Source organism: Dendrobates tinctorius, unplaced genomic scaffold (assembly GCF_039654945.1).
Source record: "Dendrobates tinctorius isolate UK_male_01 unplaced genomic scaffold, ASM3965494v1 ptg000005l, whole genome shotgun sequence".
Classification (NCBI taxonomy): domain Eukaryota; kingdom Metazoa; phylum Chordata; class Amphibia; order Anura; family Dendrobatidae; genus Dendrobates; species Dendrobates tinctorius.
This window is the reverse complement of record NW_027361673.1, coordinates 16459991-16478511: the sequence shown is the minus strand read 5'-3', so window position 1 is coordinate 16478511 and position 18521 is coordinate 16459991. Positions and strand designations below refer to the sequence as shown.

Below are 18521 nucleotides of genomic sequence, written 5' to 3'. Positions count from 1 at the left end.
TCCCCGTCTGGACCGGGCGCGGTTGCATCGGCCTCCACCGACGACCCTGGCCGAAACCGGCCTTGCCCCTGCCCGAATTCAACTGCGGTCCACCCCATCAACAACTCCAGGAGTTGAGGCTGCCGCCGTTCAACACCAGGTACTGGGGCCGGAACCGCGACTGGGAGCGCCAGGCATGATTACCGCTCCAGGTCTGACCCTAGTTTTGGGAGCGGAACCCACGAATAGGGATGGCCCAATTGACCTCCGCCGGCGATCCCCGACCGCAGTGCCACTGGCTGAGGTCCCGATGGACACCGAAGAATCGAACTCCGAGGTAGCAGCGTCAACACCGGCTGAGTCGCCGACCGCAGCCGAAGTGCCGTCAGTGGTAGCGGTTTGCCGTCTCCGCAAGCATTTGACATTTCTATGGCCCTTTCAATTACCCCGACCAGTTCCTATCTCTCCCTGTGGGAGGCAGAGTATATGCACTTGGCAAGCAACCAGCAACAAGATGAAGATACCCAAAGCATCTCACCTGGTAGCAGTTGCCAATCATCAGCTTCCAGAACCCCAGGAGGGGACAACAACCATTAGTTAATAACTCTCGTTACCCAGGAGGGTATTTGCACAGTTGTGCCAATGTTTTCTATTTTTGCACCAGTTTCCTATTTTTGGTTATCATGTCCTAGTTTATTTTCCCAGAGTTGCCCAGTTTTGTTGGCAGCTTTCACATTGAACTGCAGAGATCATAAACGCTGAATGGTTCAGATCTGCTATTGTAAATAGTTTGCACCTCTTTAGGTACCCTCTCTTGGTTTTACATAGACACTTTTCGAATATAAGGTCTACCTCATCTGGAGTATGACTCCAATCAAAGGACACTGCAAGAGATCCCGACTGAGAGCAGTGTCCAGCGTTTACAAGAATTGTTGAAAGTTTTAATGTGAAGTATTTGATAATGATGTGTCTTATGAGAGTATTGGTAACTAGGAAATGGCTTTTATATAGAATTAGGAATGTTTTGATAGAGAGATGAGAGATTTGATTAAAGAATAAAGAATTGAAGATGTAGGTGATGAACCAGACACCACGGTTGTCACTCAGAGTTAAAAGAAAGTAGAAAATGTGCACTAAAGATGGAAAGAAATGTGTTGATACTGAAGTGATAGTGAGTAACCAACATTAGCACTTTGAATTACGTATTGTATTGAAAATTGCACTTTTGACTTAAGATTTTAGATAGTTAATTAAGAATTGTTTGCAACGTTCAAGAATGAGTGCCTCCCACATTGGGAAGTTTAGTATAAGAAATGTTTGTTTAGCATTACAAAAATTTTGTATGTTCCTGTGTTGTCAACTTTGTTTGCCTTGCAGCCCGCGGATGTGCTGTGTTTAATGGGGGGGTATGTGGCGCCCCTGAGGCTCAGTCGCCACAGAGGTACTACACATCCTCCTGAGGTGTGGTGCCCCACCATCCAGGTAGGTTGGAGGCTCCTGACCACGCTCCAACACTCGCACCCCACACAACAGAGTAGTTCAGCAAAGCCACATTGCGGCCCCTGCTTGGAGTGTAGCAGAGCACCTTTGGTGGCTCCCTGCTTGAAACGCGTAACGTGCTGGGAGGCGGGTGGAGTTAGAATACATAAAAGAGCTGGGAGGTTTAGAATTACAGGTCAGTCTGAGAGAGGAAGCCACTCAGAGAGGAGTGAGGAAAGAAGATCCCTGAGAGAGGGATGGAGGAAGGAGATGCTGCAGCAGACCTCAGTGGCCTGGGTCTACTGGCACGGGAAAGGAAAGAAGGAGATAAACATTGAACTGAAACCTGATCTTCCATAAGAGAGAGAGATTAGTACGGAACGAAGGAGTAAAAGGGAACAGAGAGGACGTGGGTTAGGAGAGAACCCTGCCTAGAAGTTCTAAGCGCAAGGCCAGGGCCCGGTCCCTGAGGTTGTATGGATGCTAATGGTCCTGCAGCAGACATCGGCGGAGTAGTGGGCTGTAAATGCACTTCTCCCATCTAAAACTTGGTGGCACAACAGCAACTTGGATAGTGACCCGGGACTCAGGAGTAAGGAGTCCCTGAAGCAGGCTACAGCTGTCTGCCGTACAAGTAGAGTTCTTGGGAACATCAGTCAGGAGGCACTGCAGTGTAACTCAGTACTAGGAGTACTTCACACTTAAAGGCGCTATAAGAATAGATGTTCAGAAAGGTACATGTTGGCGGAGCGTTGGAAGGGAGCATTCCATCTGATCTGGAGGTTGATTGAGCCTCTGACCCGGAGGACACGGTACGGAGGCAGGCACCTGTGTGTACTACAGACTGTGAGTAAAGCTTTGGAACTACAAGCCCTGGTGTCCTCCATTGATTCTTGCACCAACACACCCAACACTGCTACCTTTGGGTACCGGCTTCTACACCGCTTGTGCCTCTCCTCCAACTCCACATCTACACTGCCCTGGGGCTACAGCTTCACCTGTGGGGAGCTTCACCATCTTGGCTGCAACACACCACCAGCCCCAGAGGATCTGCATGCAGCGTCGGCTTAACATCTCACTTGCCGAACACCACAGGTGGCGTCACAAACTATTCCATTAACTTCATTCTACCATTTCCATTCCCCCATTACTTGGGCGCCCAGGGCCACGGACCGGGTCACCGCTGCTGTGACACATCCCGCTGACACCGGCCCGGTACCGAATACCCCACGGCCCTGGGAGGGCAACCAAACAACACCTGGCACCACACTGATCAGCTGAAAACTGCTCTGGCAGCAGCGGGAACTATGCTTTTTATGTGGCAGAACACAGCAGCCCTGTTCATTGATTAGTGTCTGCTGCCCGGTGCTGCAATTTGTCTTCCATTCTCTATATATAAAACTGAATGTGTGTGTGTGTGTGTGTGTGTATCGCCAACCAATCACGAAGCATCTTTCATTTCAACAGCTGTTCAAAAGAAGCTGAGCTATGATTGGTTGCTTTGAGCAACAGTTTTCCTTGCAACCAATCACTAAGCATCTCTCATTTCACCAGAGCTGGTTAAAAGAAGCTGAGCTGTGATTGGTTGCTATGAGCAAGTTTTCCTACTTGACAACACCTCAGTAGACACTGACATGGTGGGAGAAATCTAGCATCCCTGGGAACATAAGCTTCCAGCCATTGTCTGCCCCCCTGAAAGGAGCACAGAGCACATGACAGAAATGAATCCCCCCTCCTGTGCCCATATACACATCACACATCATCCATCATATAATCACATCTTCCCTCTTAAAGGAATCATTGGTATGGAAGTCAGAGCAAATACATCCAGCGCATTGGTTTTGACCCCAGGCCTCTCTTAAAGGGATCTCCGGTATGGAAGTTAGGACCGTTCCACTCAGCTCTATGGTTCTGACCCCAGTTTCTCTTAAAGGGATCATTTGTATGGAATTTAGGGCAAATCCACTCTGCGCTTTGGTACTGACCCCAGGCCTTTCTTCAAGGGATCTCCGGTATGGAAGTCAGGGCAAATCCATCCAGCGCTTTGGTTCTGACCCCAGGCCTCTCTTAAAGGGATCTCCTGTATGCAAGTCAGGGCAAATCCACTCAGCGTTCTGGTTCTGACCCCAGGATCTCTTAAAGGGAGCCCTGGTATGGAAGTCAGGGCAATTGCCTTCAAATGCTCTGGTACTGACCCCAGGCTCTCTTAAAGGGATCTCCTGCATGGAAGTTAGGGCAAATCCCTCAGCGCTCTGATTCTGACTCCAGGGTTCAATTAAAGGGATCATTGGTATGCAAGTCAGGGCAAATCCACTCAGCGCTCTGGTTCTGATCCCAGGCTCTCTTAAAGGGATCCCCGGTATGGAAGTTAGGGCAAATCCACTCAATGCTCTGGTTCTGACCCAAGGCCCCTCTTAAAGGGATCCCCAGTATGGAAGTTATGGTAAATCCCTCAGCACTCTGATTCTCACCCCAGGCTTCTATTAAAAGGATTATTGGTATGGAAGTCAGGGCAAATCCACTCAGCGCTCTGGTTCTGACACCAGGCCCCTCTTAAAGGGATCCCCGGTATGGAAGTTAGGACCATTCCACTTAGCGCTCTGGTTCTGACCCCAGGCTGATGGGATGATGTGGGATATTAGGGGTAGTAGTCCGGAGACTCTGGCTGACAGGATGATGTGGGATATTAGGGGTAGTTGTCCGGTGGCTCTGGCTGACGGAATGATGTGGGTTATTAGGGGTAGTAGTCCAGTGGCTCTGGCTGATGGGACGATGTGGGATATTAGGAGTAGTAGTCCGGTGGCTCTGGCTGATGGGACAATGTGGGATATTAGAGGTAGTAGTCTGGTGGCTCTGGCTGACGGGAAGATGTGGGATATTAGTGGTAGTTGTCCGGTAGCTCTGGCTGACTGGATGATGTGGAATATTAGGGGTAGTAGTCCGGTGGCTCTGGCTGACGGGATGATGTGGGATATTAGGGGTACTAGTGCGGTGGCTCTGGCTGACGGGATGATGTAGGATATTAGGGGTAGTAGTGCGGTGGCTCTGGCTGATGGGACGATGTGGGATATTAGGGGTTGTTGTCCGGTAGCTTTGGCTGACGGGATGATGTTGGATATTATAGTGAATGTGGCTATATGAAGTGGGCGGGGCTCTACACTCAGCTTTATATATATATATATATATATATATATACATATACATATACATATATATATAATCATTATAATTTGTTATATCTAACCGTAGTTAGTTACTATGCCTGGGCAGCGCCGGGCTCTTCAGCTAGTGTGAGATAAAGTGCAGTACTTAGCATTTGGATAGAAGCGAAAGAGTGCAGTACTTGGCAGCGGCTGCGGCCACTAAGCAATGCACAGGGTTCCGCCTCATACAATGCTTAAATCTGGCTACTCCTGAAGCAGCCTTCAGCTGATCAGGGGGTGTTCCGGCTGTCGATCCCCCACTAATCTCATATTGATGACCTATAATAGAGATTGGTTATTAATTCTTAGGTTCCAGACAACCCTTTAAGGTTTCCAAGCAATAGATTTTAATTAAAGATGATTTCTAGCAATAGATAAGGACAGGGCACTTCTACTACTAACTACCTAATTGTTAAAATTCAGTCTCCTAATTCAGCATGGGAGAACATGAGCTGGATAAGGCATTTGCCAACTAAAGTAGAATTGGAACACTGTATTTTCTTTTGGCTGGTTGCAATATGGGGATAGTTAGCTGTGACCACGGCCTTTTTTAAACGGTGTAATCCTGTGTTATATACAGTATATATGTGTCTATATATACTGTAGGTGTAACTTTCATTATAATTCTGCCATTCATGATAAGACTATGGAGAGGTGATCTCTGCACAACGGAGGAAGTTCACTGACCGCCATATTGGGACACCCAAGTGATGGGTGTCTCAATATGGAAACTGCTGCCTGCTGCTGGTACCAACCTATTGCGCTGTACCACCAGCGGAACATCGTCGCACCACACACACACACACACACACTCTCCTATATGCCGTACGCACCTCACACACACTCACACACACTCACGCACACTCACACTCATACACACACACACACACATTCACACACTCACATTCACACACTCACTCACATACTCACACACTCACATTCACACACACACTCACTCACACAACCTATTGCGCTGTACCACCAGCGGAACATTGTCGCACCACACACACACACACACTCTCCTATATGCCGTATGCACCTCACACACACACTCACACACATACACTCACACACTCACACACACTCACACACTCATACACACTCACACACACAGTCACTCACACACTCATGCACACTCACACACTCATACACACTCACACACACACATTCACACACTCACACTCTCACATTCACACACTCACTCACATACTCCCACACTCACATTCACACACACACTCACTCACATACTCTCACTCATGCAGCCTCTTGCGCGTTACCACAAGCGGAACACCGTCGCACTGCGCCTGTGCAAATTCCGTGCAGGCGCAGTGAATCATTTGGCTGATCCCAGTGGCAGATGTGTGACGTTTCTACAGGCAGAGGAAGCTGGTCACATTAAAGGGGTTTTCCCACGAACTAAAGTTCATTTTAAAAATTGTCTGTGTCTGAACATGTACGGAGCATACCACATCTCCTGGACAGGGGAGGAAGCAAAAGACAATACTGATATTACAGCAGGGGATCACAGAGGATTCATTTTGTGAGGTAAAATATTTCATTGACTGTTTTTAAACAGTATTTTACCTCACAAAATGTATCCTCTGCAATCTCCAGCTGTAATATCAGTATTGTATTTTGCTTCCTCCCCAGCACAGGAGCTTTGGTATGTTCTGTACACAGTCAGACAGAGAGGTGAGAGAGACAGAGCAAAGGGGGGAGACAGCTCAAACGGGACAGCACATGAGGGGAGAACACAGCACAGGAAGCAGAAAAGGGGGATAGCACATGGGGTAGACAGGTCAAAGATGACAGTACAGATGGGAGATGTCAGCACATGGGGAAAGAGAGAGTGAATAAGTGGGTGAGCACATGGGGGGGAGAGATTCTCAACACTGCAAATCCTGCCTCCATCGTGACATTACCACTTCCATCTAGTGTACAATAATTGATATTTTTGTACTTTTAGACCCTTCTGAGACTTCTCGCTGCAAGAGACAGTAACGTGCTACTGGGCGCTCTTCTTGCTCTTACAAGTTTGGCGGAGAGGTGAGTTATTGGTATGAATTGAGTCTGACTCCTTGAGGCTCCCAAAGGAGCTAGCTTTTTTTTTCTAATGTATGACTTTGCAAGATTACTGATCAGCCTGAAATAATCTTTAGTATGTGATGGTAATTAATTTTCCTAAAGGGCCACTTGAGAGATCGGGGCTTTTGTGAAGGGCTGAACCTAACCAGTTCCTGCCTGCCCATAGACTTTATACATAAGTTAAACTACCTTCTGTAACAAGCCTGCTGGCATCACTGCATGGCCTCCCATCCCCCGCACACCAACTTACTGCTCCAGGTCATGCTGTGATTTCTGTCTGCTGCCAGCACCATGTTATGTGCCTCTTGTCTCCTGTCTGCTGTGTGCATGTTTCCTGGCTGTGTGCATAGGGGGGCGGTGCCAGAACTTTCCGGTTCTTATGGAATCAGGGTGCACCTGTCTAATGTGTCCCTGACCAATTATCAAGAGCCCTCTAGTATTTAGGGTAGCTCCACCCAGTGGATCTTGCCTGTGCAATGTGTTTACTCAGTTAGTGTCTTGCTACTGAGCTGCCAGGTCTTGCTCTGTGTTCCTTCTCTGGAGGCTTTACTCCTTGCTTTGCTTGGTAATTGTCTGTCTGCCCTCCTCGAGGCTGAATATCCTGGTCTCTGTGTCTTTGTTTTTGCCTTGCTTTGTACCTATTTATACTCTGGTCCCTGTGTCCTTGGTCCTGTACCTTTTCTTGCACTGTTACCTAGTCTGAACTCTGTTCTACCTCTGTCTGTCTGTCTCCCTATCTTTGGCTTCTTTCCCTGTTGTGTCTTTCCTTGTGTCCTCCCTGTCTGCTTGTGTTCTGCTCTCTTGCTACTCTGCCTGCTCTGTACTCTTTAGTCTCTGCCTGTGCTCCGTACACTTGCGGTTCTGCTTGGTTCTGATTCTGCTGCTGCAGAACCTCTTGCTGCTCTACTACTCTTCTCCGCAGTCTTGCGGCTCTGCTCATGCTCCGCTCTCTTGTGACTCTGCTTGCTCTGTACTCTTCAGGCTCTGCCTGTGCTCCGTACCCTTGCGGTTCTGCTTGGTTCTGGTTCTGCTGCTGCAGGACCTCTTGCTGCTCTACTATTCTCCGCAGCCTTACGGTTCTCTTCCTGTGTTAACAGGTCCAAACCTGTTCCGTCATACTCCACTCTTTCCTGTCAGTACCCGTCCCTGCTCCTCCTGTGTGAACAGGTCCAAACCTGTTCCATCTTACTCTACTCTTTCCTGTCAGTACCCGTACCTGCTCCTCCTGTGTGAACGTGTCAAAACCTGTTCCGTCATACTCCACTCTTTCCTGTCTGTACCAGTACTAGCACCCGCTGTGTGAACAGGTCTCTACCTGTTCCTTCTTACACCACACCTGCCTGCCCTGTGCCTCAGCCATGCCTGCTTGCCCTGTGTCTCAGCTGTACCTGCTTGCGCTGTGTCTCAGCCATGCCTACCTGCCCTGTGCCTCAGTCATGCCTGCCTGCCCTGTGCCTCAGCAGTGCCTGCTTGCCCTGTGTCTCAGCCGTACCTGCCTGCCCTGTGTCTCAGCCGTACCTGCCTGCCCTGTGTCTCAGCCGTGCCTGCCTGCCCTGTGTCTCAGCCGTGCCTGCCTGCCCTGTGTCTCAGCCGTGCCTGTCTGCCCTGTGTCTCAGCCGTGCCTGTCTGCCCTGTGTCTCAGCCGTGCCTGCCTTCCCTCTGTCTCAGCCGTGCCTGCCTGCCCTGTGTCTCAGCCGTGCCTGCTTGCCCTGAGTCTGAGCTGTGCCCACCTGCCAGTGTCTCAGCCGTGCCCGCCTGCCAGGGTCTCAGCTGTGCCCGCCTGCCAGTGTCTCAGCCATACCTGCCTGCTTGTGTCTCTGCCGTGTCTGTCTGCCAGTGTCTCAGCTGTGCCACCATCTCCCCAAGTGGGATCAGCAGCCACAGCCAGACACCACCCTGGAGTGGCACCTGGCAGCTGCCTGCTGTACAAGCCTGACCTCACCATCAGAGGCTCCAGTGAATACCAAAGCAGCTGTCCTAGTCACGCCCCTTCCAGGGTAGCCTGGTTTGTGGCACAGTGGGGCCACAACCCCCTGGCTCATGCCCACCAGTCAGGGCGTGACACGTTCTAAAGGTTTTTTCAGACTTTTTAGGGGGCACAGTGTTGAAATAAATGAAAAAAAATAGTAAGGTACGAAAAAAGCTAAACTCCAAAAAAATAGACACTTTCAGTACGGATCACTGTTTTTATCCCCACACCTGTTGGAAAAAAAGTCGAATATACAGTATAAAAATAATATTTACAGAAAGGAGAATGCAATTTTACATGTTATATAGTTGTCCTCTGAGGATGTAAAAAAAAAAATAAAGACCCTCATGTATAAAAGGGTTAAAAAAAGTCTTAAAAATTAAGTCTCGTGTATTGCATAAAAGAGGGACAAAAAGTATTTAAATGACTAAACAAGAACATTTTTAGAGCCATAATGTGCAAATTGTAACTTCAGAGAGGAAGACGACTTGAACTCTAGTGCCATATCTTGGAAGCAGCAAGCCTTTAATAAAAAAAAAAGAAACCTATAAAATATAACTTTTATTGGTAATTTAAAAGGACTAAACAAAACAAATCCTCACAAAAACTCACTGTAGAAAACACGACAAGATATAAGGGTATAAGCCTATTAGGTAGATGATGATAGTCTAATCCCAGAGATACACCCTTATAGTAAGAAAAATATTTATACTTAGCAACATAGTGCAAAAAAACAGACTGATTGGGGCCTATACTTACCCTAATGAGCCCTGTTGTCTCTCCCTTAGCCCACTTAATTTACAGGTGCATGTTTCCAGAAGAACCAGCTGGACATAATGTTCTGGGCACTGCAATGTATTGGGCACTACACTGGCAGATTTGCAATTTTCACTTGGCAACGTCCACTTCTGCTTGTTTCTGGAAAACACCATGGAGTCAAACTCGTCACTACACTTGTGGATAAATTCTTATAGGGGTGTATCTCCAAAATTGGGTCACTTCGGCTTGACAGGGGATTCTGCTCTTCTAGCACCTAAGGGCTCTATACATTATATCTCAAAAGTGAGTACACCCCTCACAGTATGATTTCACCACAGTCTCCCCGACCACACAGCATAATGCCACTGCAGTTTTCCCCCACACAGTAGGATGCCTCCAGATGCAGTTTGATGCCACCACATTCTTCCTCACGCACAATATGATGGCCCACATTCTGCGATACACATTATAATGTTCCCATAGACCCTCCACACAATATGATGATCTCTCAGTCCACTGCATAGTATAATGGCCCTCTCAGCCCCACATAGTGTCTTGGCCACCACAGGCCCTCACACAGTATGATTGCCCCCCCCAGACCCCCACACAGTATTAGGGTCTCACAGTCCCACTGCGCACACACACAGTATGATGCCCACACAGTCTCTTACACAGTATAATGCCTTCACACGTCCAACAAAAAGTATGATGCCACCACAATCTCACCCACACATAATATGATATCCCTGCAGTCTCCTCTCACAAAGTATGCTGCCCCCCACACAGTATGATACCTCTACAGTTGCTCCCCCCTCACAATGAGATGTCTCCCCAGCCTCCCATACGGTATGATGGCTCACACAAATTCTCCACACAGTTTGATGCCTCCACAGCTCCCCCCAAAAAGTATGATGCCCCACAGACCACAACACAGTATGACGCCTCCACAACTTCCCACACATACTATGATGACCCCTTCCCACATCCTGAGGATTCAGACATCGTTGAATTCGAGACGCCGGGCAGGTGTGCAGCCACTTGCCTTATGCCACTCTTTGCAACAAATTCACTATCCTGGTCTGCGGGCTAGGCAGGAACAGCCAAAGGGCCTTATATGGCTCATGGGCCACAGCTTGTCCAGGTTTACTCTATATCAATACACAAGAAATGTGTTAACAACAATGTAAGTCTTAAAATGCGCCAACTTTATCATATTGTACTTATGCAGGATGAGAAATTTATGTATCTTTTGACATTTGTTTATACTACTTAACAGAATTTTAGCTCATTTCACTTATTTCTCCCCCTGAGTTTTTACATCTTGAGCTATTTTTTTAAGTTAGTATTTGTCCTTAATCTGTAGTTATGGGTCTATGCATTTTGTACATTTTCAAAGAATCAACTAAGATTATAGTCTGATGTTCCTCTGCTGACTGATCAAAGTCTTCTGTCTATGCCAACTATACATACTGTATATATGTAATGATTGATATCCACTGCAAAACTGTAGAAATATTGTTGCAAGAAATGCATCTTTATATGAAGCATATGGTTTTTTTTTTTAAATTTTTTTCAGCCCGGAATGCCGAACTGCAATTAGTGAACTCAGTATCGTGGAAAATCTGATGATGATACTGCAAGAATATGATCTTCTTTCCAAAAGGTGAGTTTAAAGAGGTTATTGAATAATTAAATAATATTCTTTTTTGTCATGCATGGTTGTTTATACCATAAGCATAGGCATAATCACCTTCCAGCATATCTGTGGATCCACTGAAAACAGCTGTGCAGGTCTATGCCGGCTCCGGGTGCAATGTCCGCTCCATATGAAAGTCACCAGGACCAATAAAACCCGTGTTTGGCTGCAATGTTCAGGTGACTGTAAACTGTAAAAGTGCTTCATCAGATGTTTCTCTGATGATGTGCTTTTCTAGTCACATGACCGCTGCAGTCAATCGCAGGCTGCAGTGGTCCTATTTACTTCTGACTGCAAGAGTGTTGGAATATGTTTGTTGCAACAACTCCATTTCTGTCTATGAGTGTTTAGTTGCTAAATTTGTATGCTGTTCATAAAGTTAGAACAAAAAAAAACTCCCAGAGGCTCACACTGGGAGAGCATGTGACTGTAATTCCTGTTTTTCCTGTGTCTGTGAATGGAAGATGAAGCTGCCTGCTGCAAATGCTGCACAGATAGACACACAAATGATTTATTCCTGATCTATTAAGCTTATCATATATTGTTCCTGTTTGTACCATTCCATACAATCCAGAACAAAATGGAATTGCAGAGAGAAAGAACCGTACTCTCTATGAAAGTGGAAGAAGTATGTTGTTTGATGTGACTCTACCTACGAGGAATTGGGGAGAAGCCATTATGACAGCTTGCTATCTAAAAAATAGAGTGCCAGGTAAAGCCACAAATAAAACTCCATATGAGCTAAGAGAACTGTGAGAAGCCTAACCTGAAGCACCTCAGGATATTTGGAAGCAAAGCATTTGTGTATGTTCCCAAAGAAAAACATTCTAAGTGGGAATCACATGCAAAGCAAAGAGTCCTGGTGAGCTATAGCGAAACTCAAAAGGGATACAGAATCCTGCACCCAGAGACCAACACAGTGACAATCAGCAGAGATGTAGTGATTGATGAAAACTCTGTATTGCTCAAATTCCATGAAGTTACACCAGTTATTCAACCTAAGAAACAAGAACAAGAATCTCAATCACCAAGCCCAGACACCAAAAAAGAAAACACTGAAGTGTGGATAAGCTCTAAAGCCACCAATGAAGACACAGAAGAGCCAAGTCAACCTCCAGTCAGGAGATCAGAAAGGCCAAACAAAGGTATCCCAGCTAGACGCCTTTCTTATATGGTCAGAACACTTCTTGAACAAGAGCCACAGTCATGGCAAGAGATGCAAAAACTGCCTGTTCAGGAGAAGCAGAAGTGGATAAATGCTGATAATGAAGAGATGGAGTTCCTTCACCAACTCCAGACATAGGAGCTTACTGAACTACCACAAGGAAAAAGAGCTATCGGATGTAAGTGGGTCTTCAAAAACAAATATGACTCAGAAGGTAAAGTTCACCGGTTTAAGGCAAGATTGGTCGCAAAAGTATGGTGAAGATTATGATGCTACATTTTCTCCAGTTGTGAAGCAAAGCACATTCAGAACTTTAATGTCTGTAACTGCAGTTCAACAGATGACAGTGAGACATTTTGACATCAAAACAGCCTTCCTACATGGTGACATTGAAAATGAGTTGTACATGAGCCAACCCGAGGGATATATTAAAAAGGGTGAAGAGCACATTGTTTGTAAAATGCAAAAATCTCTCTATGGACTTAAGCAGTCGGCAAGAGCTTGGAACACGAAAATGAACAAAGTTATGATGGATGAAAGATCTCAAGCTGATCCATGTTTGTATATGAAAAATGGAGCAAAGAAGTGGATGTATGTTCTCCTATTTGTAGACGATGTGATCATGTCTCATCCAGATGAAAAAGAAATTGCAAAGCTAGGTGAAATTCTCAACCAGCATTTTGAGACTAAGGACCTTGGAAATGTGACATATTATTTGTGAATCCAAATCCAGAGAGGCGAAGATGGGAGTTTTCATCTCAACCAAAGTTCTAAAATTTCCGCAATCCTAAACCAGTTTGGAATGTCAGAAGCCAACGGTGCGACAGCACCAATAGATCCGTCCTACTTAAAGTTGGAAGGAGAAGAAGATCTGCTACCTATCAATGAGAGTTACAGACAAGCAGTGGGGGAGCTTCTGTAAATAGTATCCACAACTCGTCCAGATATCACAGCCACAGTTGGAATTCTCTGCCGACGTGTAAGCAAGCCACGCCAAAGAGACTGGAATGCAATTAAGAGAATTCTTCAATATCTTGAAGAAATTCAAAGGTTAAATCTTAAGATATCTTCATCAGGAGATCTCACTCTCAGAGGTTATGTGGATGCAGATAAGGCTGGAGATTCAAGTAATCGGAAATCAACAATAGGTTACTTGTTCAAGTTAGGAGAAAATTATATTTCTTGGTCCAGCAGAAAGCAAGTGTCAGTTGCATTATCTTCTACAGAAGCAGAATATATGTCTGCTGCTTATGCAAGTCAAGTAGTAATTTGGCTGAAACAACTTTTGGAAGATTTCGGCAAGCCATTAGCTCAACCTCATCTATGAGGACAACCAAGGATGCATTAAACTTGCCAGCAGTGAGAAGATTAGTGCAAGGACTAAGCACATTGATATAAAACATCACCACTTACGTGACTTAGTGGAACGTGGTAAACTTGAGTTTGTTTGTTGCGAGTTTGACAAGATGATAGCTGATCGTATGACAAAGCCATTATCAAGAGCCAAGTTTGTGGACTTCAGAACCACAATGGGACTAACAGGATAAGTAGTTGTTGAGTGGGGGTGTTGGAATGTTTGTTGCAACAACTCCATTCCTGTCTATGAGTGTTTAGTTGCTAAATTTGTATGATGTTCATAAAGTTAGAACAAAAAAACCCAGAGGCTCACACAGGGAGAGCATGTGACTGTATTTCCTGTTTTTCCTTTGTCTGTGTATGAGAGAAGCAGCCTGCTGTAGATGCTGCACAGATAGAGACACACAAATGATTTATTCCTTATCTATTAAGCTTATCATACATTGTTCCTGTTTGTTCCTGAATAAAGAAGCTCTGTTGTCACACGCTTGGAGAGTATCCTGAATAATCCGCTGCCAACATAGAGACATTGCCTTGGCTTATTTCCTTAAAACCATGCTTACCTAAAAATAATATTTCAGTGTCAGACACTCCCTTTATTGACAGCGAAAATTATTTCCATAAAAGTTCAAATGTATTTTTTCTTAAATTTGGGTCCTTATATCCCCTTGTACGGAACACAGTTTGCAGCTTCTGATCTGAAGGACTCTGAACAGTCTTGACATTTATTGCAGCCCATTCATTTCATGTAATGCTACTGGAAAGCAGTGTGGCTACTTACAGGTTCCCTCACTAGTGTATTAGCTGATTGATTGATATAATTTAAAGAACCTGATGACAAATGTGATTTTTAAATCTTTCCTTCTTCAGTTGTTGTTAGTTGTCATGGGAGAGATTTAAAGACTAGTAAATATTAAAGCAGATCTGTTATCCAATTTTTCAATTCAAATGTTATACATTAAAAATAAGTCTCATTGATCTGATGAGAATGATGTACTTATGTTGATAGTCAATGGCAGAATGATTCTTGTTGACAAAAGGAGCATTTCATTTTTAAACTTGACAACTTTCAAAGAGGGTTTTACAGCCATTCTTACTTGGATTTGTAAAGTAAGTATACCAACCTCATCAAGTCTAACAGATCTCTCTAATGTATGATCTCTATATTGTAGAGAATAGCACAGGAGAAAGCTGCTTTTCTCTTGGAGGAGGCTGATAGACAGGTCTGGTCACATGGTCACATGCTCCTCCACCAACAGCCATTATATGGACTGGAGAGCTGTGTAGTCTATGAGGAAAGCTGCAGTAACAAGAGCAGGAGGAGAACCTGTCATATCTGTACACTAGTAAGAGCAACAAATCATGTCCCCAACAAATCTGATACAATACAGATAATGTGGCCTATAACTCATTCTGCAGCCAGCAATAGACAGATAGTCAACAGACAGTAATAATTGCTGCAAATTCCATTAGACATTGTCATCACATGAGAAGTCAAGGTTATTTCAGTGCTTACATCATGTGTGACATTTTTGTTGGTGCCTGCCCTCCTGGTTTCTGACATACTTTTGTTGCAGGCGACAAACCTAGGACCTGTGTTCTCTGGGATTTGTAGTATCGTTCTGACTGGGAGATCAGGAGTTATCTTTTCTAAGTTTGCTTCCTGCTGTTTAGGCTGGATGGAGCTGTAAGCTATTTAAGGCCTTGAGATCCTGCTACTCACTTCCAGTTATAGCTATCTCTGATGTTCTCCTTTTGTATCTTATCTTCTGTCTGTCTAGTGGATTTTGACCTTGGCTTCTTTACTGACCATTCTCCTGCCTGATTATTTTGTCCCTATCCATACCTCATGGTTCTGACCTGGTTACTTGACTATTCTTCCTGCCAGCCTGTACAAACAATCAATAGCTACTCTGAGGACTTTGTCCAGGATCCTTTTTATATAAAAAGTGAACTTCCTTGTACAGGAGTTAAAGGATGAAGGCCAGGGCTACACTGGGACGTGATAGTCAGAGTAGCCAGCGCAAATTTTGTATATGTTTAAGCTTTTTAGAGGTGTCAGACAACCACTAACAGAACTGCCGTAGCAAAGTGGTCTAAATGTAAATTGTGTTTAACCAAAAACTGGAAATGCAAGCACCCATCACAGGGCATCACCCATTGAAATGCAGGCTAATGTCTGGTTATAACCTGATATAGTTGTGCTGACCATACAACAACTTGGAGTTCTTGGGTTGTATAGACTGGTACTGCCAGCAGATCGTTCCAATAGTTGGTACAGTGCAATTTCACTGTAGAAAACAGGATCCACTTGTGTGGTGCTGCTCCCAGTTCCCACCATCAGTGACCACTTTCAATGGTAAGTGAAAGCAGTGTGGCCTCACTATGTATAAATCTGCAAGTTGGTTGAAGTAAACAGATCCACTCAACGAGATCATTATTGGCGAGTTCAACTTTTCACTTCAACTAATCAAAAAAAATTATACATTGTGAGGCCAAACTTAATTCACCTATAGATGAGAGTGGTCACTGATGCAGAAGCACAAGGTAAGTGGATCCTTTTATCTCAAGTGGATGCAAATCATGAGTTTGTAAGCCTATAACAGACAAAACGTGTAAAAAAATTCTTACTACTAACATGACATAACATCATCTAAGGGGGAGATAAAGTGGGAGAGGAATAATGAAATATGATTTATAGTGTCAACTGTTTTCCTCTTAAAGGGGACATTTGTAGACTTTAATTATCTTGGCGTACCCCATTGAAATGCCTTAAAAGCTCTTTCCCAGAAAAAGTGGGAGCAGAACAAGTCCAGGTGATATAGAGTACAGGAAAAACGGATAATAGCCAAAGGTATTCAAGAGCGTATTTAGCAACACACTGCAGAATCAGACTTTTTAGTCTACCTAAATTGTGTAAATGGTCTAATGATTATCTCTTTTGAGAGGGCAGATGCATGCATTGTTGTTTGATAGACAGGTTGTGCACACGAAGGAAGATGTAGCAATTTGACACAGATGGAGGCAACAATTATGCCTTTTTGGTGGTATAAAGAGCTTTACTCTTTGCTAATGAAGCCATCTTAATATTATCAATTTAAGAAGGAGACAAAACAGGTGTACTGTACTGTTTTTAATGTGATAAAGTAATGGCCTCACAACCAGAAATGAAAAAAATATCCTTTTTTGTGGTCTGCAACTTGTTTGCCAATCAAAAAATAATTAGGCAATTAAAAGGCCATACAAAAATTATCCCATTATTTATGGAAACTAGAAATGAGCTCGGTTCGGATTGGCGAATGTCCCAATGTTCATTGAACAGTTTGTTGAGCATATCTGAACACCACTTGTTGAGCATATCTGAACAGCACTGAATTCAATGAGAGGCAATGAGGTACAGTGCTGTGCAAATTAATTGGGACAAAGCATTTTTTTAAGTAAAATTGTAAGTTGGTGACCAGTCAGTGATTCAAACCAGTTTTAACTGCTTTGAACAGGCACTCACACCTGTTCAAAGAAGTTAAAACAGGTTTGAATCACTGACTGGTCACCACCTTACGATTTTACTTAAAAAAATGCTCTGTCCCAATTGATTTGCACAGCACTGTATAATTGCGCAGAATGGATGCATGAGACAGGGCTTGGACCAGCATTTCAAGCTTAAACATTGATCAGTAGCAGGTATAGGCTCTGAGAATCCTGCCAAATTGAGGCAACACACGAAGGAGACCCAACTTGGAGTCCAAATATTCCCAAAAATTAGGGGCAGACACCAGGAAAAGTAGCATCAATTGACCCACACTAGAAATTTTGATAATGGCACAGCAGCAGTCAGCTATGAGCCATGTATGAGGTATCAGGGTCTGGGCCAGCATTTTGAGCTTTTAATTTAAGTTTAAATTGAGATGAGGTGGGTTAGGGTCTGGTGTAAGCCTGTTGTGCTGGGAGCCCTGATACCTTATATAAGAGCTCAAACATCTTATTTGCTCAGCCACTCGGGTGGCACAAATATCAGCTCTATAGACTACTTTTGTTAGAAACATTAAGAATAGTAATACATGTAGTTGACTGAAAGTTAGTGCAGACCTGACAATCTGGAAACCCTACTACTACAGGCAACACACATGAAAGACACCCAAAATTATTGCCACACACCACTAAAGTGGCATCAATTTCTCCAGAGTAGAAATAGTATAATGGGGCTCTGAAACCCCTTCCACTACAGGTAACTTACCAGATGGAGACCCAACTTGGAGTCTTCACATTTCAAAAAAATTGTTTGTAACATCAGCGGCAGTAGCAACAGCAGGCACAAAAGCCACGACAAAGGTGTCACAAACTGGAATCACGCAAGATCAATGCAGCGCAATAAAAACTACACTATTGCCTAGTCTGTGACTGGGGTGCAAAAGTCATTGGAGATCCATGACTTGTTCATCTTGATGACAGTTAGGCGGTCTACACTTTCAGGGGACAGCTGGATGTGCTTATCCGTCAGGTCACCACCAGCTGAAGACACATTCTGAGAGAGCACAGGCTGCCGGGCATGACAAAACCTCCAATGCGTGAAGGGCGAGCTCAGGCCACTCTTCCATTTTTTAAGAACAAAATGCAAAAGGGTCCAAACCCTCCCTGATGGCATTGATATTGAGCTCAAGATACTCCTGCACCATCCTCTCTAGTCATTCACACCGTGTCAGATTTGTACTCTGGTTTGCTGGTGCATAGGCTGGTCTAAAAAATGTGTGAAATAACTCACAGAAATTGCTTCTGCTACTTACACTGCTAATGTTTTTGCGCTAATGACTCTGTGTTCCCATTGATAGAATC

At 44.6% G+C, this 18521-nt stretch overlaps 1 protein-coding gene across 3 annotated transcripts in view; it reads left to right on the top strand.

The window, feature by feature from the left end:
- NEK10 (NIMA related kinase 10) overlaps positions 1-18521 on the top strand; it is a 419159-nt gene that overhangs the window by 100535 nt on the left and 300103 nt on the right. For all 3 annotated transcript variants that reach the window (XR_012230919.1, XM_073568458.1, XM_073568451.1), the window contains exons 10-11: positions 6628-6707; positions 11051-11137. Coding sequence is in view for 2 of the 3 variants with exons in the window: in XM_073568458.1 (XP_073424559.1) it covers positions 6628-6707; positions 11051-11137 (167 nt within the window). In the remaining variant the exon portion in view is untranslated. The remainder of the gene's footprint in view (positions 1-6627; positions 6708-11050; positions 11138-18521) is intronic.